The sequence below is a fragment of the Micropterus dolomieu genome, linkage group LG03 (genome assembly GCF_021292245.1).
Source record: "Micropterus dolomieu isolate WLL.071019.BEF.003 ecotype Adirondacks linkage group LG03, ASM2129224v1, whole genome shotgun sequence".
NCBI lineage: Eukaryota > Metazoa > Chordata > Actinopteri > Centrarchiformes > Centrarchidae > Micropterus > Micropterus dolomieu.
In genome coordinates this window covers 8,635,880-8,659,502 of record NC_060152.1, presented here as the reverse complement: position 1 = coordinate 8,659,502, position 23,623 = coordinate 8,635,880, and the positions used below count along the sequence as shown (strand labels likewise).

At 39.3% G+C, this 23,623-nt stretch overlaps 1 protein-coding gene across 2 annotated transcripts in view; it reads right to left on the bottom strand.

Moving 5' to 3' along the window:
* Positions 1-23,623, bottom strand: part of si:dkey-199f5.8 (beta-1,4-galactosyltransferase 3) — a 30,155-nt gene that overhangs the window by 4,904 nt on the left and 1,628 nt on the right. For both annotated transcript variants that reach the window (XM_046044895.1, XM_046044896.1), the window contains exons 2-6: positions 11,621-12,283; positions 10,937-11,220; positions 3,857-4,092; positions 1,248-1,435; positions 995-1,117 (exon numbers count right to left, since the gene is read on the bottom strand). In XM_046044895.1, the coding sequence (XP_045900851.1) occupies positions 995-1,117; positions 1,248-1,435; positions 3,857-4,092; positions 10,937-11,210 (821 nt within the window). In that variant the 5' untranslated portion in view covers positions 11,211-11,220; positions 11,621-12,283. The remainder of the gene's footprint in view (positions 1-994; positions 1,118-1,247; positions 1,436-3,856; positions 4,093-10,936; positions 11,221-11,620; positions 12,284-23,623) is intronic.

Here is a 23,623-nt window from a genome sequence, read left to right as displayed (position 1 = left end):
ACTGCACCACAGAGCGGAAAACATACCAACAAGCGCCCAAGCCAGAGAGAAGGAACAGAACCACCTGAAGGGGGCACTTACAGCCTGTGGATACCCTAAATGGACCTTTGTGAAGACAGCCACAAGATCCAAGAAGAACAAAACTACAGGGGAGGAGGAAAAGAAGGTCAAACGCAACAACATTGTGATTCCATACGTGTCTGGAGTATCAGAGAAACTCAGGAGGTTTTTCAACAAACATAACATCCCTGTGTTTTTTAAACCCAAGAACACACTAAGACAGATGCTGGTACACCCCAAAGACCGCACACCCAAACACAAGAAAAGCAATCTAGTGTATGCGGTCCAATGCAGTGAGGAATGCACAGACCTGTATATTGGGGAGACTAAACAACCACTACACAAACGCATGGCTCAACACAGAAGGGCCAACTCCTCAGGTCAAGACTCTGCAGTCTACTTACATCTGAAGGACAGAGGACACTCGTTTGAGGACCACCAGGTGCACATTTTAGACAGAGAAGATGGATGGTTTGAAAGAGGTGTCAAGGAAGCCATCTATACCCGGGTAGAGAAGCCGTCATTGAACAGGGGAGGGGGTCTACGCCACCACTTATCCCCCACTTACAATGCTGTCCTTTCATCACTTCCCAGGAAACTCAACAAACGTAACCTATTGGCCTCAGGTGAAGATACCAACGATGGTCGTTCAGTCGTGGCCTCTGGTAGTCCTAACGACTGTAACGACTTGTTACAGCAACCAGGAACACTAATGAACCAGCAGTATCGATGACACTGGCAAACGACCCCACTGAGGTTAAATAGCTGAGTTTCCCTGCCAGTCAGTCAGAACTGAAGAAGTCCTTTGGATGAGGGACGAAACGTCTTCCAGTATCTTCAACCAAGCCCAGTTGCCCTTGACTTTAACCTTGGTTGGATACTTCCATAATAGAACCTCTCATCCTAAAGAGGACCTTGTCTAAACTATTCTCACCTTACTCCAATATCATCGTCCTCTCCACCCCAGCCCCAGTAGTTGTTGGGAAAGCCGTTCATTTTGAGGTAGTGCAGTGGTGTCAGAGCTGACACTCCTCCAAAGTACATCTTGTACGGAAGCCTGTAGAGGATTAAAGGTTACAACAACTCGGTTAAGTATTTCAAATAGATGTGGAACATAGAATGTGCTGTGGGTCTATCTGTGAACAGCAAACACTTTCAAGGACATTAGCAGACAAGAAAGAACATACTTGTAGCCAAACTTGTCCATGGCAATGGCTGCGTGCTTGGGGTTGGAGTCGCAGACGTATGTGTTACGATCGTCCTCCGGAATGAGGTCCACATCATGAAAGAAGAGACAGTCCCAGTCTTCCTCCTTCATGGCCTCCCGGAAACCCACATTCATCAGCTTGGCCCTGTTAAAAGTGTAGTTTCCAGACTGCGGAGTAAACACAAACACTTAATGTCAAAACAGGCTGTTTGTTACAATGATCAGAATGGTCAGAAGTGAATGAAGTGAGAACTATTGACATGTTAGTATGAGGGAGTGAGTGACATGAAAAAATTATTCACTAATGACTAATAACCAGCAGATCTTCCTCTGTTACAAGAATTAATTATAACATTACTGTATTTCAATACTGGATGAACTGGAAAATTAAGCTGGAACGCATTCATCTTTAGCTGACAAAAAATAGTCTTCCTTTATAGTTTTAATACACAAAATAGTGTCATGATTCACAATTTAAAAAAAATATGATATATACCAATCAACAGTAAATATAGATATATTGCTCACCTCTACCACAATGTTACACCATATTTACCAGGCCTTACTCGAATGTTACTTCCCTGAATCATCTTTACTCACATGTTACTTCCCTGAATCATCTTTACTCACATGTTACTTCCCTGAATCATCCTAAAAAAACACAGTGCAGGATCTGATGCATCATTTATAAACCTAGCAGACTAAACTAGACTACAGGTAAGCTAACGACTGGGTCTCTAACTCTGTTTGTGGGTGACTTTGCTGTAAAAGATGTAAGAAGCATGTGCAGTAAAAACACCAAAATACTCTATTTTCCTAAGGATATGGCCTCTGACTTTGCAAAAAAGAATCCTGCATATCATGGCTGCACATCGAACTGTGAAAAACATCAGAGTGCACATCGGGACCAATGACGTTGTGAAACAACAGTCAGACGGGACATTTTTGATCTGTTGAACACACCCATCTCCTTGAATGCTGAGGGGTTTATCAGTGACCCTGTACCACCAGTCAGAAGAGAAGCTGAGAGATTCAGCAGATTGTTGGCACTGAACACATGGCTCTCAACTGCATGCACCATCCATTCAGTGCACTTTGACAATTTACACTTTTTCTGGGACAACAGACATCTTTTTAAAGGCAGATGAACTTTGCCTTAACAAGTCAGAAGTAAAATTGTTGATCTCTAACCTATTTTAATTCCTGCGTCACCCATATGTTCCCTCTACCAAGGACAAGAAGAATCACTGTTGATTTATAAAACACTGAACGGTTTACCGCCAATAGATATTTCTGACATGTGATGAACAGGCACTTAGCTCACGAGACGAGACACGATATTGGGTTCACGAGATCGAGACAAGATTTTAACACTATTTTTAAGATATCTTCAGTTCTGAATTATATAAAACATTTGAGCAATAAACAGTTAATTTCCTGCATTCTGGTATAATTTTCTTCTATAAGTTATGATGGTAATGTTTTTATTTATGTAAAGGAAAACAAAATTCAGGAGGCATGTGACAATTCAAAATATAAAAATCTAACAGTAGAATGCAGTAAGGCCTCAGGCAACAAGCTTTTCTCATGTAATATCATCCCTGCTGAGTCAACACGCATGCAGGCATGATTTAGTGTACACTTCATTACTATGACGGTGTACGCATCTGCTGGGCGGAGTTGATTCGCTCCGCGGCTCAACATTATCAGTTATACATTTGTTTTTCACTGCGTGAGAAAATTAATGTGAAGCGGCGTGATAGCGTGTCAAGAATGCTATGGAAATATGTCAATTTTAACCTGATGCAAAATCTCGTCATTGTTAATCTTTCGTGGCACGAGCTCTCATCAAACACCTAGTTATAGACCATCCAGATCTCTCAGGTTGTCTGGGACAGGTCTGCTTTCTGTCCATAAATTCAAAACTAAACATGAAGAGGCAGCTTTTCAGATGATATATCTGGAATAAACTCACAGAAAAGTGCAGGTCTGCTGAAACTCTGTTCTTTTCTTTAATTAAATCAAATTCGAGGCTTTTGATTAATATCTTACACTGCAACATTTAGTCTCCTCTTTAATCTTATTTTTATTTTCCATGTATAACACTTTGAATTACCTTGTTGAAATGTGCTCTACAAATAAACTTGCCAGCTCAAGAGGTGAAAGAGATAAAGTGCTGAGGAGTAAACATGAATGAATTGTTACAAGCAGCTAAAGAGATTAAATCCTCTAAGCCACTTGAGCGTTCTCATCCTCTAACATGCACATCCAGAGACAGCACATCACAGGACACTCTTCATCACCTTACAGACCAAACTCAGTAGTTGATAACTGTAAATGGCCTATAAAGAACTACCTTATGGTTCTACCAAATGTGAAATCTAGATTAATCAAAGCACTGGAGAGGGAAGGGAAGGGCAAGGGAAATATTATTAAAATCACTTATTCACCCTTTGACTCTTCCTTTGGTGTGTAATATATGACTTGGGTGTGTGGGTGTGTGGGTGTGTGTGTGTGTGTGTGTGTGTGTGTGTGTGTGTGTGTGTGTGTGTGTGTGTGTGTGTGTGTGTCAGTCAGTCAGTCAGTCACCTGGTGAATGACGTAAATTCCATACTGGAGCTGTTGTCGCTGCAGAAAAGGATGTAGGTAGTATAGTAGGAACTTAAGGTGGTGTTCTCTGTGTCTGTGGGGAATGATGATGGCTGTTCGGTGCCTCGCCTCACAGTCAGGTGGCCTATAGCGTCCTCCGCGCACCACCAGTGGATTTTTCCTCTGAACCTCTGCTAGAGTGAGCCCTGATGGAAAGCTGACGTGGATCGGACCACCTGGGAGCAGAAAGTAGTCTGCTGTCATTACCAGTCAGAAACAAGATATGTTCAATGGAGTGAAGGCAAATAACCTGGTTATAGTATTAATGCTCTTGATTTGAATGTAACATCATGGTTTAAAATGACCTTTTCTCAGTGTGACATGCTGAACTGATTTGTTCAAAAATTTACCCATACCAGTTCTGACACTTGTACTCTGTTTCAAATTTAAGTAGCACAGTACATTTGAACGCAAAACACACTGCATGTCTCACTGGAAATGCCCCCAAACATTATCAAAAGTTCTCCTTCAATACAACATTTGAAGATCTTTGATGCCTTTCAATTACATTTTGTTTGGCAAAAAGGCCTAACATTCGCTGCTCCAGCTTCTGAAATGTGAGGGTTTCATCCTTTTTCTTGGTCATGGCTTCAGAAGAGTCCAGTTTTTAAGACCCTTTTCCTGTTTTCAAATTTCAGATTTCATTTTCAAACCAGCTAAAATATGATGGAAAACCAGTACGGACGATATAATGTAGAATTATTTGTTTATTCCCAGCAGTATATAACACTAATTCCCATATAATATAATTTATTAAATGAACGCTACCTGGACCCGGATAACAGCAAAAAATAGACAGCGGCTATAGACAGGCAAGGAGAACAGACAGAGCTGGAAACTCAGGGTAAACCCCCACTGCAACGTTACAGTAACAGTTTTATCAGCTGCAGGTTGAACTAATCCACGCTCATTACATGATCACGGTACATTTAGTGCATTTAGCCGACGTGCTACATCGTTAGCTCGCCTGCTGCTTTCAGTAACTATCTTTATTATCTGTGTATCTTTCTCCGGAGGCTCAGCAATGTCAGCACAGCTAAATGTATTGCATGATAACGAAACGGGCAGTGAGCTGGGCTGAATATTATAACGAGACTATGTCACACTTTATAATAATATGACCGCAGTAAATAAATTTACTGTAGTGTCAGTTGATGGCTCTTCCTCTGGGTTGTATATTATGTGGGTCTCTGTGTTTCTCCAGCTTTACTAATGCTCACTTTGTTCTTACTCGACATCATCTGAACCTGTTTGGTCTGATGTGCTTTAGCTCATGAACCTTTATTGTTGTTTTGTGTCCTTTACTAAAATTGACATTCGCTCATTAATAGTTTACGAGCTTCCTAGTAGCAACCGTGTTTGCTACAGGTCTGATGGTGCTGACTGCCACTCCACTAAAAAGGATTAAACAGTGTTTATAGGTGTATCCCAAAAGCCCACAATCGGATACAAAACCATTTTTAATTAATATAACTGGCATAACATTTTATTTTCATTCAAAGTAGGGCTGGGCAATAAAACAATAATGATAATTATCGCAATATAATTTTCCTCATTAACAATATAATAAATGTTCAATATATCAAATATTTGGTTTAATTAATTTAAATCACAAACAAATTAGAACTTAAATTTTTATATTAAAATCTTTATTTTGTTGCGGACAAGGGACTGAAATAAGATTTATTAATCATGTTTGTTGAAAAAGATTTTATCATAATAGTTTTGAATGTCCAACCTCAGATTTGTGATTCACTGTTTGGCATCAAGTGTTTCTGACCGTAAAGAAAAGTTTAACCACATAATTAACCCTTCGGTGTCTTCAATTTTCACTAAGGTGCAAAAATCAGCCTTTAAACTTAATTTGGCATATATTGTGATAATTATCAATATCGAATGATATGAAATGTTTTTGTGATAACATTTTTGGCCATATAGCTCAGCCGTAATTCAAAGATGAATATCAGGGGTTTGGACTGCTGGTTGGACAAACAAGCAATCTGAAGATGTCACCTTGGGCTGATAGAACAACTAGGAATATACAAGTGCATCTACAAAAATGTAAATATTTTGGAAAAGTCCATTGTGAACACCAGAACCACACTGAGGCTCAGGAAACGTTTGCAGGTGTTTTGAGTTAATTTGCTGATTGGAGCTTTTCTCAGGTCTATATTTTTGTATTGTAAATTCTTAGTTCCAATTCAAAATCTACATTTTGAGACACTGGAGTTTTGATTTGTATGAGCTGTAAGCTGTAATTATCAAGATTACCTGTTTGGACTGTTGCAGTACAAGAAAATCATTCGACCCCCATCAAACCAATTTAAGTGAACCTCCTGATGGCTTCTGTTCACTTGCCTGACAGACTATTCAGTAATACCCAATGACCTTTAAGCATTATTTTTTTCTAGGAAAGAAGTCAATGCCTTGTGGATCAGTTATCAGCATGTAGTTCAAAATCTCTGGCAATACTGTAGGAACAAAGGGGCAGAGGGCAGAGCTTAGATAGCAGAAAATTGCGCCTGCTTTGACAGTGCACCCTATGTATAATGAACAAACATTGAGCAGGATCAAATTTTTTAGGTAATGTATTAAAAGGGCGCGGCAGGGACAAAGAAAGAAAACACGTAACAAGGTCCGCTTACTACCTTTATTTCCCCCCCAAGCATTCAACTGTATCTCACCGTCATCATCAGTGGATGGAGTTTGCTCAGTTATCATCAAACTGATATGAGACGGGGTTAATAAAGGTGAAGTTGAAAGCGCTGGAGGAATACAGCTAGTAAGGAGGATTTGAGTTAAGATTTTTGTGGTATGAACAAGGGCTACGCAATTGATCAAATTTTATTTTCAATTACAGTTTTGGCTTCCAAAGTTTATGAAAAGAAGATAATCGAGAAAAACGATTACTATGCTGAATTCCGTTTCGCAATGATGCTCTCTTTCTTTATAAAGTCAGCCCACCCCTTTCTTTTACAGTGGAGGCTCCTGCCCCTCCATAAACTCCCAGGCTCTGTGGCATGTTTAGTTAAATATAGTTAAAACTGCTACAACTTAGTCAACATTATTAGCTTAAGCCTACAGCATTTTACACTGCACAAATTGGCCTAGCAACTAGTGGACTTTTTCTCTGCTTATAGTTGAACAGATGACATGTTATTTATACTTTTCTTACCCATTCAGGGTTTTTCCTGCATAGAGAAATTTTTGGCGTCCCGCTAAGAGGTTTTAGCGATCGCGAAAGGAAAATCACCATCGGCAAAATCATCAGAATTGAAAAAAAAAAAGGCTTTTCAAATATTCCCTGAATGTGTTTTAATGTCTTGTCTTCCAGCAGTCACCTCTCCTCTCATCCACAGCGTTTTGGTTTTTTTTCACACCTGCAGCTGGCACTGGATTAATAAACCACTGGGTTGGTTTGACTGTGCATGAACGCTCCGCAACATATCTGAGCTCGCGCTACTGGAACAGATGACTTCCTGTTATTTCTCACAATATCAAAGCTGTTTGTGCTGGTGTGTGTCGGTAAGTGTGCCGGTATTCACAGGTACTGTTACATTTTACTCTTTGGCGTACCGGCTCCCCTCTCTGCCCTCTCCAGAACAGGTTTTCTGTGCTCTACGTGACGCTCACCTGTTCCCGTTCTCTCCTGCCTGCTAATCTCCGCAGGGAGATCGGGAGACTTCCGTGCAGCCGCGTGTATAGTGGCTCGTCAAAGTCACTTTTCGTAAACCGACCAATCACAGCCTGGAGTAGGCGGGACATTAAAAAGAGGTTGAGGCACTACAGCAAACTTTAGAAATGCTGAACTCGTTCTGTATGCACGGTTTTTATTATTGACGAGTTAGTAGGCTACTTTGCATAAACAAAATGAGAGACTGACCACCAATAATTGAATAATAATTGAATGACTGAAAACAACCCACAAAAATGAAATTACTGTTTTGTCCAACTGGAATTAATATTAGTGAATACACATAACATTAGCACTAATCAAACCTTAACCACAAAGGTGTAGGCTAATATCAGAGAAAGGTTTAATTTGTGAAAAGCTGAATCTAAACTAATAAACTATCTGTAAGCAAATTAACCAAATCAAGTGTAACCTGTAAATATATTATTAGACTAACATTATACTTTACTTTTATACCTTTACTCCCCCAGGCTGTGGATATATTTTGTTTATCAAATGGTCAGAAATTACAAGAAAATACATATATTTCAGTCATAAGGTGACACCTTGCTTTTACTGTACGCGTACAGACCATGCGTGCAAAGTCAACCCCCAAAGGCCCATTCTGAGCCAGGAAAAACCCTGCCATTGTTGGTTTATGTTACTGTATCTCCCAACTGAACACAACGTTTGCATTGTCATCAACTCGACTAGTTCACCTGTCAGCCACACATGGAGCACCTAGGCAGGCAATCTAGGCGAACACTGTTTGGCAACACATACATAACAACTTTTCAAAGTTATACAAATGCATATTTCCTAATGCATTGAGTAATCATCTTTAAAAAAATCATGATCTCAATGTTTACCAAAATAATCATGATAATGATTTTCGATCATTATCAAGCAGCCCCAGTATTTACTGGTATTTCCGAGGTCGATCTTTCATGGTCAGTAAACACACTGTGGTAGATTACCTAAAAGTTACATTGTCTACAAGTTTTCATTCACTCCGTGTTAAAATTAACAAAAACAAATGGATGGAAAATGAGTTAACAATGTAAAAAACATGTGAGTAAAGTATGCAAACAATGACACAAGCAGTGAAGAGAGGGTGTGAGAAATAATTGACGCGGAAGATTATGAATCGAAACAAATGTTTATTATGTCGATTATTTAAAGCTAATTGATAACGTAATGTTGACGGAACGCAAAAGGCGGAACTCGCGGAAGTGCAGCACCCGGACCGTCTGTGGAGCGCACACAACAGGCTGTATTCGGCACACCACCACTGCGGAATGAATAACCACCCAACTAAAATGTCACACAATCATTAATATCAGTGCTCAAGTGATGAATTTAACTCGCACACTCCATGCTCGGCAGCTCTCTGCGTGTCCTGTGTGTGAGGCCGGGCGAATGTGAGAGAGCGAGTGGCAGAAGTGACGGTGAAAAAAAAATTATGCATCAAGATGCATCAATAATCGTTTTATAATCGAATCGCAGCCCTCTGAATCATAATCGAATCGTGAGGTGCCCAGAGATTCCGACCCCTAGTAAAGAGCACCCCTAACACTGATTATGTGTTGTCATATTTGACAGTGGTTATGCATTGTTATATGGAAAATGACGAAGGGAAAAAAAATTTCTTCAAACAAGCCATTTGGAGTTTTGACTGACAGATTTACAATGTACCCTGGAATGGACGGATGATTCAAAACACAGAACTAATTCATTAGAATCACGATCGAATTAGCATTTAATTATTCTATGATGATGTTTTTTTGTTGAGGAAAAGGGACATAAAAAACAGTTACTAATCATATTTTTTGAAAAAAGATTTTATCAATTGTTTTGAATGTTCTACCTCAGATTTGTGAAGCGTCCCGCTGTTTGGCATCAAGTGTTTGTCACGCTCTGACCATAAAGTATAGTTGTACCAAACAATTAACCATCTGGCCCTTCAATTTTCGTTCAGGAAAGAAATAATGATTTGACATTTATCGTGATAATTATCGATATTGAATGATATGAATTTTTTTTAATCGTAATAACATTTTTGGCCGTATCGCCCAGCCCTATTTGATGCCTTTCGTATGTGTGGTGTTTTGATGCAAGCATTTCAAGGTGCATCCCCCACAAGTCCTGTTCAGCACAACCAGATGCTTGGTATTAGTGTAACAATATCCAGTCATGATCCACTCGTTAAACCAGTTTCAGTGAAACTCCAGAAGGTTTCTGTCCACTTTCTTCCTGGATCTTTTAGTTTGTTCAGGATGTCTAACCTACTTAACCTGCCCCCAATACACCCGTCACTACAAAACAATTTTGCAGGCTGTAATCTTTATACAGTAAATCAGAGAGCAGTTGATGAAAACAACAATAAACTACCACCAAGCAGCAGCTGTACGACTCTATTCTAAGTAGTTCGATGGCCCACCGACTATCATTACAAATGATGGCTTAACTTCATTGAGCCAAATGGAATTGTCTGGCAGCTATGGTACTGTGATGCATTTGGGTGCCATTGTTGCTGCTGAACAAGATACCTTAACATCAAGGCCACTACGAGTGTGTGAAAATATAATTCTCAACTTCTAATAGATTTCAGACAATTTCATAAAACACCCCCGACCAAGTGGTGACTATGCAAATGCGGGTGCAGAACACAACTGTTGCACTGGAAAGTTATCAAGATCACCAACATTCAAATAAGCTTCATACTCCATTGAAATTTGCTTTCAATTATAATGGTTTAAGAACATTAGTACACAGTAGACTGTAAAAAAAGTTAAAAAGCAAACTTTACATAATAACGTGTTGTTACTTTCTGCTACCGGAAACAGTGCTCATCTGCTCTCCCTGGACCCCCACCCGGTTAATATATTACTGTGATCTGTTCTGGACCTGCTCAAATCAGTCTCTCACTCTCTGGACTCCAAGCTACGGTTCCCTACTGCTCTGCACTGCAGCCACCAACCTGGTTCTGCAGCATCTAGTCTTCCAGTCTGCCTCGCTCTTCCCCGGCTCAATTTCCCATCACTTCATACCTGCAATAAATATTCCTCTTTTATCTAACTCTAGTCCTGGGACTACTAACCTACCTGCGAGAAAAGTTAAACACAGCTTTTTGGTAATAATAACGTGCTGTTTATTATATAGCCTACATGTATCGCTTTCAAAGCTTCAAAGCTCAAAAAGTGACATTTCAGGCAAGCCCTTGTATTTTTGTTGTCCATTCCTGAACTTAGAGATTTACAGGTGTGAAGGACAGAGTGAACTACCTTCAGTAACACAGTCTAATCAGGTACTGTGGAATTAAAACAGAAGCAGACAAGACCACTCACCTATAAGAGGGGACGTCTTAGAGCAGTAGGGCATCTCATCTCCATGGCTGTGAGCTTTGGATAGGTGGGAGAGGTTGGCATATACATCCCCTCCAGGGATGCCAGCTGCTGTGTGGTTGCGGCCTGACAAACTAGTGGGGTCGGGCTTGCGGAAGATGCGGATGAAGTATGAGACCCTCTTCTGGTATCCCTCTCGGGACAACAGTGCCATGACCACGAGCTGGATGCCCAGGAACATGAAAATGTAGCGCCATTTGGACTGGAAACTGAACATGGCGACGGATCTGGGTCGTCAAAGCAACAGAGATCGGGAGTAGGCAGTGCAGAAAATTACGTTGGTCTGGAGCAAACTCGCTCTCAGTGATACAAACTAAATTCAGGAAGGTGATGATTGTCAACTGTGTATTTGATGAAGGCTGGTGGTGTGGCTGTCAAATATACTATGTACCTTCTTTAAAATATGGCAACACTCATATAATGTGACAGTTACTGTATATAAAGTTTCATGCAGTAATCTGGGGCAAAATGAGGTGTGAAAATAGAGCAAGATAAATGAAAAAAATAGACAAAAGTAACAAAAAAGGCACTTGTGGTAGGCAGTAATTGAAAAAAAACAAAAAAAACAAAAAAACAAAAAGGAGAAAATAGAAAAATATTCTAAACCAAGAAAAAGGTTTTGCCTACTTTTCTCTATTTTACTGCATTCCTTGTGGCAGGTCACTGTGTGGCAAATATCTCCAAAGCAGACTGTGGGTCCAATTTGTGATTGGTGTGGGGTAGTAATGCCAGTCCCACATCATGGGGTTTCAACCCCATTGAATTCCATCCATTGCCCTGTGAAGCTCATTCTCCTCTGGTCAAATAAATGGCAACGTCAGGGTCTCTCACTCACTCTCTCTTCCTCCCTTTGTGAGTGTTATGCTGCCTTCTGTTCTCCCTCATGTTCTCTCCTGAGGGAGGCCTCTTCAACAACAACAGCCGCCATGACAAAAGGGACCATATGCAGGCGCACAGGCCCTATACTTTACAGAGGATTACACAGCTTCCATCGACTCACTGCCCGACTGGCTGAAGAGACAGAGGGAGTGGACCATGACCAGTGTGGGAGGAGTGGTCAGAGGGTTGCATGTGGGTTACTGTGTATTTGTTAGGGGGAGGGTTTAAATGGCTGAGAAAAAAAATGGGGGAGGAGACGGAGGAAGAGGAGGAGGTGGGAGAGTTTTGATTCCCACTGCTATTTAACTACAGTGACACAATTCACAGCTATGAGACACCTCAAGCAGGTTACTGCACTGACAGCCACTAGACTTTATGGACAGAAATTGGACCAATCCCTCCAGCACGGCTCTGAAAGACAAAAGAGGGGGGAGAGACAGTTACACTGACAGACACCCTTTAGTTCAAACTGTTGACATCAGCGATTTTGCATTTACAGCAGAATGACTTTCCCATACAAACAATGACTAATTGTGTGCAGTGCAATCCCAACAAATGGATTGTGTTTGTTTACATGGAGACTCAACAGCACAGTTGGATAGCCTTGACTAATCAGGCCCAGCATGGGCTCCAGAAGCCTTGCCTAAAGCGAGGCCTGCAGCCCATAGCGGATGGCAGACGGGAAACCACCCACCGCCGTGTGGATGAAACTTCCAAGTTTTGGAGCCAAGAAAGTCAGTGGTCTTGTTGCTTTAGGTTGCTGCAATGTTGCATTTTCCAAACTTGCATAATCCATATCCCTGCTCTGGTGCTGGCCTGCTGCAGTATCCAGCACATCCTTAGTTGCAGATCAATTAGTGCTTGTTAAAGTAGCCAGCCTCTCACCGCTAATCCTAATCCCACTGAATGCTACTGAGATTTATGGTGTGTGTGTGTGTGTGTGTGTGTGTGTGTGTGTGTGTGTGTGTCTTTCTAACCTCATGCCCCAAATATAAAACACTGACAAAAACCATTTCCCAAATATACCCCGAATTCAAATTTATATCGGACACAGAAATTCCCCTATATACTGGGAGAAATGCCCCAATGTCAAATAATTGCTGCAAAATATGTCTCCTCATGCCATGAAGTGAGGACAACCAGTGCAACCTCAGACTGAAATTGTACAAATTTTCACATTATTATTATTTTGATTGTTTGATATTTTAGTAACTGTTTTGTTTTTACATTTGATACTGATTTCTTTTATTTATTTTGCTTTATTTATTTATTTTTATTCTTTTTTTTTAATCAATTAATTATTTTTTGTATATTAATACACACACACACACACACACACACACATTTACAGTTTATTATTTATTTTAATGTTTAATATATTTTTCTTTTTTAAAAAGTTTTATTTATTTATTTTATTTTAAATTTTAATATTTTTTTTAACACACACACACACACACACACACACACACACTTTTTTAAATATTTTAATTTTTCTAACACAAACACACTTACGCTTTAATTACTTGTTTAATGAAATGTATGGCGTTGATTGTTCTTATGTAGTTTGTATGATGCTTGTATATGCTGTATGATAAATTGTTGTTACACATTCATGCCAATAAAGCTAATTTGAATAGAATAGAATTATAGCTTAGATTTTATTCCCAAACGTCAAAATTTGTAAGCAAGTCCACCAAATAAAATGTTGCAAAGTCTTCCAATGCATGTGGACTTAGCTAATGTTTAAAGTCACAAAGCTTAGGCATATTTCCCTGCACATTTATATTTTGCTTGGCTAATGGGTGCTTTATAAAAGCTCATTGATGAAGAAGAAATTGATGAATACCCAAAGTGCAGCTGCTTTTATGATTGTTTTGTTCACTGAATCTTCAGTATGGTGTTGACATAGTCAGCCCTTAGAGCATGTAATGCAATTTACACAGGGGGGGGGGGGGGGGGGGAATGCATTATGAGCACTCTTACGTGTGCAGAGTACATTAGTTGTCAGAAGCACTGTTCCTGCACTTGCCTTTTTCACATTTAGCCTGTCAGTCAATCCATGTCAGGTTAAGGGAGAAAAGGAAAAGAAAAAATGATTGCCTATTTTTTGTTATGTTACATTACATTTCTATCACACAAGTTATTAAAACTGGGGTAAGCAATTTATTTCCAAAGCGTTTTTATATAGTTGTTGAAATTCTCTTTATATACCAACATCAATAAATGAAATGCTCTGAGATAAAAATGAAAAAGAAATCTGGTATCTGTGGCTGTCGCAGGACTATAATAAGCAAAGCCAATCATTTCATTCGATCCAAATGAAATAGGTGGGATTTTTTTAAATTGGATACTTTCAAAATCTAGCTGTCTCTTGCTTACTTACCTCAGCATTAACTATAATTGTTAGTCTGGATAATTTGAAGAAAACTGCTTTATGTTAACATCTAGCCTAATTTTAAGGAATTAGCTCTTTAATGCAGTGTAGTTTTATAAATGATCATATGGATAATAAATTGGACCCTGAGTCTAGCAGTGTCATCACATTCCTGAGTTTCCTTAGCGAAGATGGTGAGCACTTTGTAACTTGTTTTTGAAAAGTGCTCTACAAATAAAGATTATTATTATTATTATTACTATTACTACATGTTATCATAACTGACAGGAAATGGTTAAATCTAAAAACTAGGTTGCAAAAACAAAATCTTCCTTACTATGACTGAAACATAAAGCCTACTTTAACACATACTGATGACATCTGACAAACTCCTGCTTGCTGAACTGTAGTGTTGATGTGTTTCTGCATAGTCGCTTTGACAGCTGACTGCAAGTATTTTCAATTCAAGGATATAAAAGATTTTTCTCTAAGGGGATTTTTTTGTGGATCAAAATGGAGAGGAAAGCCTTGGATGACTTTCATCTGCATGTGGAACTGTGAGCAGATGGGAGAGTGACCCCTCACACTTTGCCTGGCCCCTATAATAACCCCATAGATTATGGATACAGTTTATAAAGATCATGTCATAAAGACTCTGTCTAATCCCACAGTGGGGAAATTCAACTCCACCACTCGGAGATGTGATCCAGAACACAAAAACAAGCGACCTGGAAAACATTAATCTTTTTTTAAAGTAATGACTAAGACTTACAAATTGATTTGTGGTTTTCCAGGCTTACTAGATTAATGTAAATGATAAAACCGCTCAGGTTTTCAAGGACAAAACAAATGTTGATGACATCATGCATTACAAAAACACTCAGGGACTGAATCCAACTTTATGTGACGCACCCTTACTATTCTCCCATATTCCAGCATCACATTCATCTGTAATGAGATATACAAATGCCTTTACAAAAAGGGAGAATTGATAAGACTGGTCTGCTTTAGTTCTTAAGGGCCATATTGTTCTTGAGCTGGCTTACACAGTGAGAGAACTTGGCAGCAGGCACCTCCTTAAACAAAGCTCAGGCACTGACTTAACACGCATATAAAAGAAACCCAGTGACTAGATTTAGACGAATCTTTCTGTGTTAGCTAAAAGGCTGAGGATAAGGAGAGAACTAAAGAGAGAGAGAAAGACAAAGCAAACTAAGAGGAGCTAGAGGGGAGAGAGGGAAAGCAGCCAACAGTCTGGTTACACTATGTTCTTTTGACTTCATTATCTTTTCTGCACGGATATCCTGTCTTTTTATATTCAGAATTTAAAAAGAGGCAGGTTTGGCATGATATAACATACTCTAGCACACCAAAGCAAAGTCAGCCTTTTCTGTTCTTTTCTCTTTTTTTACTTCACTGTGCAATGTGTGCTTTAAATAGTGATGGCACACAAAAGCCAACAAATGGAACATTTTCTTTTGTGCCCACGGGGCATTAATATTACATACACATCATATGTCCACGTGCATGCTTGACTTCCTTTATTCCTGCATGAATGAATGCTAGAGGAGTCAAGAAGCCCAGCATGAAGGTTAGAAGAAAATAAAAGAGGATGGGGGTATAGAGTAAGGGAGTTACTATTTATTTAGATCATCATCTCATCACTTTACTGTAGCTTATGGCACTGCTGTTCAAATCATCATGGGACAGCATAGAACTCATACAGAGCACAGTGATAGCCAAAGCAGACCCAGAAGGACAGACACGAGCAGACAGACCAAGTCACAGTGGGGGTAACCACAGAAGAACTTTACCTAACCACACATTCCTACTGAGTCTCAATTGGAGTAAACGCCTGAGTTACTTTTCTTCTTTCTTTCCCCCTTTTGTTTTATTCCTCTCCAACTGTTAAGGCAGCCCATTCCCTGGACTTGAACTGATGAGCAGCATTTATGCACAGATGATTTACTACCTGTGATGGGTTATTTTACAGTTGGTAATAATCTGAGCCAGAAATTCCAGGCACATGTGGTTTACATCAAATGAGCAGAGTACAGAGTAGAGATGTCACCCCGCTTGAGCACAATGCTATTTTACTACTGAAAATTGGCTGCAACGGATTTCAAAGCAGTGTTTCTGCTGAGCAAAAAAGGTAAACAAAGGTTAATAGGTATTGGTTATTGATTTCTAAAGCCCTCAGAGAAAATATGTCTTGGCCAGTTAAACTAAAGCAAAAAAAGTAATTTATCTAAAGCTGGAGTGTGGGACCAAACAAGTTCACACAATGCTGATTAAGCCAATCATTGCCATGTAATTCTCTGTAATTCACAGTATACCGGAGATTTAAATGTGCCATCTGTGGTGATTAATCTGTTGGTTTGCCACAATTGAAGGGTTGAGCAACCCAGAGCCCTACAGCGAGCTGATCCACCTTTGCTGTAAAAAAGCAACTAGGAGTATGGCCGGGCCAATGTCGGAAAAATCTAAGAAGCGTCCAAGAAAAGTTTCTGATGCTTTGTATAAAATAGAATCTCAGCATTCAGAGGAAGAATTACTGTTTACAAAAAAAGAACGCGATCGGCAGGGACAAACACTGTTAATCACCGGTGTTGATTTTTCTCGTTGACACCAAGGCAGGAATTACACCACGACCAAAGGCCAGTGTCTCGGATGCCCCAGAGTGTGCCAGTAATGCCCCTTCTAAAATTAACTACTCTGCCATTTTGGCATGCCCTGTTTTAAACTAGCCTAAAAACGAAAGTTGTGGATTTCCTCATTTAAAATGACGATGCAACAAATAATCCCAGTGTCTCCATCATCACACTGGAAACAGTGGCACACGATTTCTCCAACTCCAAATTAAACAGTATAAATTAACAGCTTACCGGCTAGTCAACAATAAATATTGTGCGATACAGTTTAAGTACTAATACACGTATGTTTTATAGTTTACCAGGATACTGCTGAATAGTGTTAGCTAACTGTGAACATACGTGGAGTTTTTAGCTTATTGTGAGGTCTGACAGGTTGCTACTTTCAGCGCAATGCCACAAAAGGAGTGCACGTTTATTTTTTCCTGATTATGCTAGCTTTACACTGTAAACAACAAATCCATGTTCAAATCATAGAAACGAACAGAAGAAACCTTGCCATCAAAAAAAAAAAAAAAAAAAAAAAACTTACCACTGTGCACATATCTCTAGCACCAAATAGGAAACAGCAAACTGGATAGTCACTTTGCTAATGACGAAAACACGAAACGCAGTGAATTAACAGTGTTGCGGGATTGTGTTTATTTCGGCATGTATCTTATCCACCAGCCAGCATTTATTTTAGAGACAAATGTAAAGTTTTGAGAATTAATTGAATTTGATTGTATACAGTTTTGTCTTCGTACAATGTCATTACCACTTATTATTATTGCACCACTGGTTTTGGTGTCCATACAGACAAAAAAAAGAAATGCTCAACAATTATGGTCTATATATTTTGTTTTACCAAAAAAGTAGAAAAAGAGGAATAGAAAAGCTTTCCACAAAACCAAGACTAGACTGCACAGCCTGGTAAGGGCCTCACCGTCTTAACCCCATTGAAGCACATAGATAATCTTTACATTAGAGGATGAAGCTTTCACATCTACCTGAGTATTTTATCAGTGCCAGCCTACTGAGGAGGACCGAGTACTCTCCAGTAGGGCAGGGCAATAAAATAATTAGGATGATTATCGCAATGTCATTTTCCTCAATAACAATATAATGAATGTTCAATATATCCTCAATAAATGAAAACAAATTTAATTAATTTCAATCACAGACGAATTAGCACTTAATTTTATTTTGTTGAGGAAAAAGGACTGAAAAAAGATTTAATAATCATATTTTTTGAAACAACATTTTATTATAATAGTCTGTAGGGCTGAAACAATTCATCGATTAAATTGATTAATAAAATGCATTGACGCAAATTCTTTGCGTCGATGCTTCGTTTAATCCATACATCATATCCAACTATACAGCACAGTGTTTCGCACGGACAGTTATTACTGTCGCACATCGCGCTTCCGCTGTGAACACGACGTGATTATGATGGCGCTGTTAGCAAAGTGGAGGATGAGAGAGAAAATAGCGAGGGACAAAGAAGAAAGTGTATAAAGTACGGGATTATTTCAAGCTAAAAGAAAACAACAACTCTGTAATGTTACAGTCTGTCCACCGTAAAACGAAACTTATGCTGCCTCGGCATCTGATCAGAAAGCACCCGGTGTTCTGCCAGAGGACCACAGACAAGGTAACAGTAACAACAACTTTAGCATTTAACTGAAATCTTGATTGATTGTTGAGTTGAAGGCTAGCCAAAGTAAGCCGCAATCCTCAGCTGAAAATGTATACATGTGCGTTTGTTGTTCTCCCTTTTGGGCAGTGAGCTGTAACCTCACAGTCATGAGTTAACTGGGTGTCGGGGAGCTGCACCTTTTTACTCACCTTTTGGCCACTGCCAAGCAAAAGTACTTCTTAAACAACGCATCGATGAATCGTTGATTTAATCTATAGAAACTGTGTGTCATGTTCTGATCATAAAGAAAAGTTTAAATTAATACTATTAACCATCTGATTTCTTCAACTTTCACTCAGGAGCAAAAATCAGCCTTTAACCTTGAAAGAAATAATGATTTGACATTTATCATGATGATTATCAATCGAACGGTAGGAATTCCCCCCCCCCCAATCGTGCAGCGAGAGCTGGTGAATCAGACAAATAAAACGTTATTAGGGCCCGAGCATGAAACATGCAAGGTCCCTATTGAAACTGAAGGGATTTTTTTCCCCTCCTTCTGCAAAGTAACCTCAATTTTGGGGGCCTAAACATGCTGTGCAGTCTAAAGCCATTGACGATTAAAAGTTGTACAAACGGCGTGCCCGTGGCGTCCAAAATCGATGATTCGCCATGAAAGAGGAAGTTGTTGTAACTTCAGTGTACATGCTCACATCTGCACCAAACTTTACGTGCTTCATAACAGTCCCACCCCGAACACATCTACATAGTAGATAGTCGTAGTACGAAGTGCTACGTAGCACCATAAAGGGGACACAGAAAGTGATGATTAACACGTTTGTGCAACATCCGAAGGCCGTGGCAAATTCACAGCCAGACTGTCAGAGCTCCAGAATCTGCAACGCCGCCGCCTCACACCTCACATAAAAACAAGCGAGCTTGATTGAGCGAGAGAGCATAGGTTATGGTTTGTCAGTGAATAAAGGCTGTAGCTATAGCTCCTGTATGTTGTTTAATAACTGCTGGAAACATGAAGGGGTAACAACTGCAACTGATTTCATTAATTTGCATCTGCTACCACAGAAAAAGAACTATGGCCTTATCAGTAAAATGAGATTAAGGAAGATTATGTGTATGAATGTTAGTTTCTGTTTGAGCACTTAGGCTCAGTGAACGAATGTGTGTGAATAGTGAATGCAGATATAGTAAAAGCGATTTGAGTGGTCGAAAAGACTAGAAAGGCGCTATACAAATACGGAGCATTACAAACAGAAATCTGTATACTTTGGTCAACTGGAATAATGTCCAGACCTGTGGTTGCTTGAGCACACAAAGAGCAGAGGTGGAAAAGGTTTGAAAACACAAAAGTGAGGTAAGAACCTAATTGTAGCCTGATCAGACTAAATTACCATTTAACATCATCTACCGGGCAAGTTGAGCCCTTTACTTGGGGAAACTTTTGTTCACACCTTGTCAGAGAGGATTAGATTTAATGTAAGTTGGGCAACTGGCTATAGTTTATGGTTGCATTGTATTAGCCTGCAATTTATAGCTCGTACACTCCATTTATATACACACACGCGCACACACACACACACACACACACACACAGCAAACAACAATAGTAGTTATTTTCGAAAAAATAACTGCTATTACTGACTAACGACTATTTTGATAGTCAAATAATCTACTGATTATTGAAACGAATAATCAAGCATTGGGACTATGAATCTCATCGTCATGCGTCTTATTTAGCTATCAGCTTTTAAATTTCACTTTAGGTTGTTTTAGGCATGTGCTAATTAACAATAAAGACAATAAAATCAACACTGCGTTCAAAAATATTTTAACAAACTGTGACCTCACATGATTTCAACACACCAGTAGGTGGCCTTCAGTGTCATGCTTGGCATCCCATTAGCCTCGAAGCAGCACTGTGGCACAAAGTCTGAAATAAAAGCATTAATATATTTCCCCTGGAGATTTAAACTTGTCCTCTAAGTGCTTTTTACTGGCAACCGTTCATTTGTGTCTCCACCCAGCTACGCAGTATTAACAGGAATTAATAAGTGTGTAATGTTATCATTTCCTCATTCTTAAAATTCTGAGATACGACTTAGGAATCATTACAATGGATTTCACAAGGAGTACTGACTGAGCCCCTGGTTCTGGGAATACATTTAGTGAAACAGCTACACAAGGCGAGGACGTTGGCTGTATTCCACAGCTGGACAACTGGTCCATGTCATTCCACAAAACTGATCCAGTGAGTAATACTGCACACAGGAGTGAAATTGATCTGGACAGATGTGTTCAGCAGACCGCAAACAGCTCTTACACAACAGCATAGTTTTTCTTTACTAGGCTGCCAAGACATTAGGGAAATATCCTTTACACAAACCACTATCAGTCTTGAAAATACAACAGACTTAAGGTTAAAATGTTATTTAGATTCTGTATACGCAAGCAGCACCAACCAAGCAAAACCAGGCAATAAAATAATGTGCAAACATGCCCTGAAAAAAGACGTGTCTGCATAACATCGCGTGCCAGCGTCCTTGTCATGGCAACCCATCCTGAGCCCTGGCCATTCATCGTGGGTGCAGCTGGTACTTGTCTCTATGGTAGTTCCCTCAAGTACAACTCTGCTTGGACAGACTGCTGACGGGGGGGGGGGATATCATCATCCTCCTTCCTCACACTTTTTCTTCTGATCTTTCTGCCTCTGGTTACCCAGGCTGTTTCTATAGTGTAGTGTTCACCCCCCGCTATAACCAAATCACCAGGGACAGTCACTTCACAGTTACTTGCAGTGGGTTGCAAACTTAGCAATGACAACCATGGAGATGAGAAATCCCCCATGGGGCCAGAAAACATACGACAAAACTGGAGTAACAAGTTCCACAAGGAAGAAGTGAGTTGACACCACAGGGCCTATAACATTGAGACTATTCAAACAAAATAAAACTGCATATACAGGGCTAGAGCTTACATATAGTAAAGATGCACCAGGCCTAAGGTGATTTCCAACAATTGTTCCATGGGAAAAAGATATCATATCCGAGAGTCTGATAGCTGATACCAACGACTAAACCAGATATCATTCTACAGCCGTGTCTTGTGATAGTCGTTTCAACAAAGATACTGCAACACACTTTTTTCTTAAGTTTGTTGCATTAATGTGTAAGATGATAATTGAAAAAAAATGATGATTAAAAATATGTTTTGCAATTAAAAAAACAATTTGTGTTACAGAGGGAGAGACCAGCGATGCATTGTCTGGCTCCAGACACATCTGGAGGCAGCCTTGTCAGTGTGGCTGCTTTGGAACAATATTAGTGCTCCAGTTTTTTAAGTTTTGGGAAGGTGGTGAAAAAGTTTGTTTCAAGCCCTATACTGTAACTCTCATGCATCCTGTTGTAAACTTTTCCTTAGTCATTGTCTTTTTCTAAATGTTAAATTTTTTGCCCATCCCAGAAAATCTAATCTAAAACTGTTACTAGCTAGTGTTAAATATATATTATGTTAATATTTATAGAATAAGCAGTTGATTGATGTTGCTTCTGACAAACTGTACCCTGCTCCCCTTTAAACACCAGTTGTGTTCTAAATCGACAGCATAACCTAATATATATTATTTACTTTATTAATACATTAATATTCCATCTAAACCAACATGTTACTATGTTACATATCACTCAACTGCTACTAGAGACCACTTTAATTCATGCCTAATTGGAGTCCCATTCTTAAAAACAGATAAATCCCCTGATAAAGAAGAAGTGTCAAAAGCAAGAGTAGAATTTTGGAAAAATTCTCAGGTTATAAACTCAATTTCAATCAATCAGTCCATCAGCTAACCATTCATCTCCCTTGGCCCTATTAAGGAAAATGTTTAATGGGTTAAAATAAGGAATAAGGGTAACAAAAGCTCTCAATGCACTCTTTACATCCAACCTTTACTGCTTTTTATTAATTGCTGTGACATAAAAAAAGGAATCATAAATGACTTATTTTCCAACAACATTTTTCATTCTTCTATACAAATTATTTGCGATTGGGACTATTTATATTATTTTTGGGGTAATGCATATGATTATTTTTATGAATGATGCATTCAATTGTGAAAGATCAATAAATGCATGACGTTTCCTAAGTCAATGAGTAACACTGTTAAAAAATTGTGATTGTGATCTCAATATTGACCAGAATAATTGTGATTTTTGCCATAATCAAGCAGCCCAAACTTGAACTCATTGTTGAAAATAAAATTTGATTAATCTCCTAGCCCCAATCTATACAGATGTCGACCCTGCTTGCAGCAGATGCAAGCGCTCACGAAGCACCCTGGCTCATTTGTTCTGGCTTTGCACAGTTCCAGAAACATTTTGGAAGGGCATTTTTAAGTCCTTTAATGAAAAATCTGGTCTTACTATTGACCCAAATTCACTCATGGCCATATTTGGTGTATGACTGGATGGCACCGCCTTGAGTAATAACATGTACAGTGTTGTTGCATTTACAACCCTATTGGCAAGAGGCTAATTCTCTTCAAATGGAAACATGCGTCCCCTCCCACATATAGCAGATGAGGGAAAGATGTTATGCTTCACAAAAAATTTGAAATATACTTCAAGAGGCTCTGTGAATAAATTTCATAAAGTATGGTCTGACTGTTTTGCCTATTATGATAGACTACAAATGCCGTTGTGTGGGATAAGACATAGACTGATCAGCAGCTTATAGGACATCGCACAAAAATCAGTTTGAGTTGGTCTTGAGACACATTCCCACAGTGATATGATTTTATTATTTTACTTTATTATTTCATTTATCAATGTTATTAGATGAGAATAGCCGGGACTGGGATTGCTTTGTGTGAAGGGATGGCAGAAAGCAATCCCAGTCCCGGCTATTCTCATCTGTGATACCACGATGGTGGAACGAGCTACCACAGCCATGTGGAGGGGCGACCCTCTCTAACTTCAAGAAGCTCTTGAAAACTCATCTCTTCCGAGAACACTTTCTCTTATAACACCTCTTAACTCCTAACCTCTAACATGCACTTCCTGTGATCTTCTTCTTATATGCCCTACAATTATCTT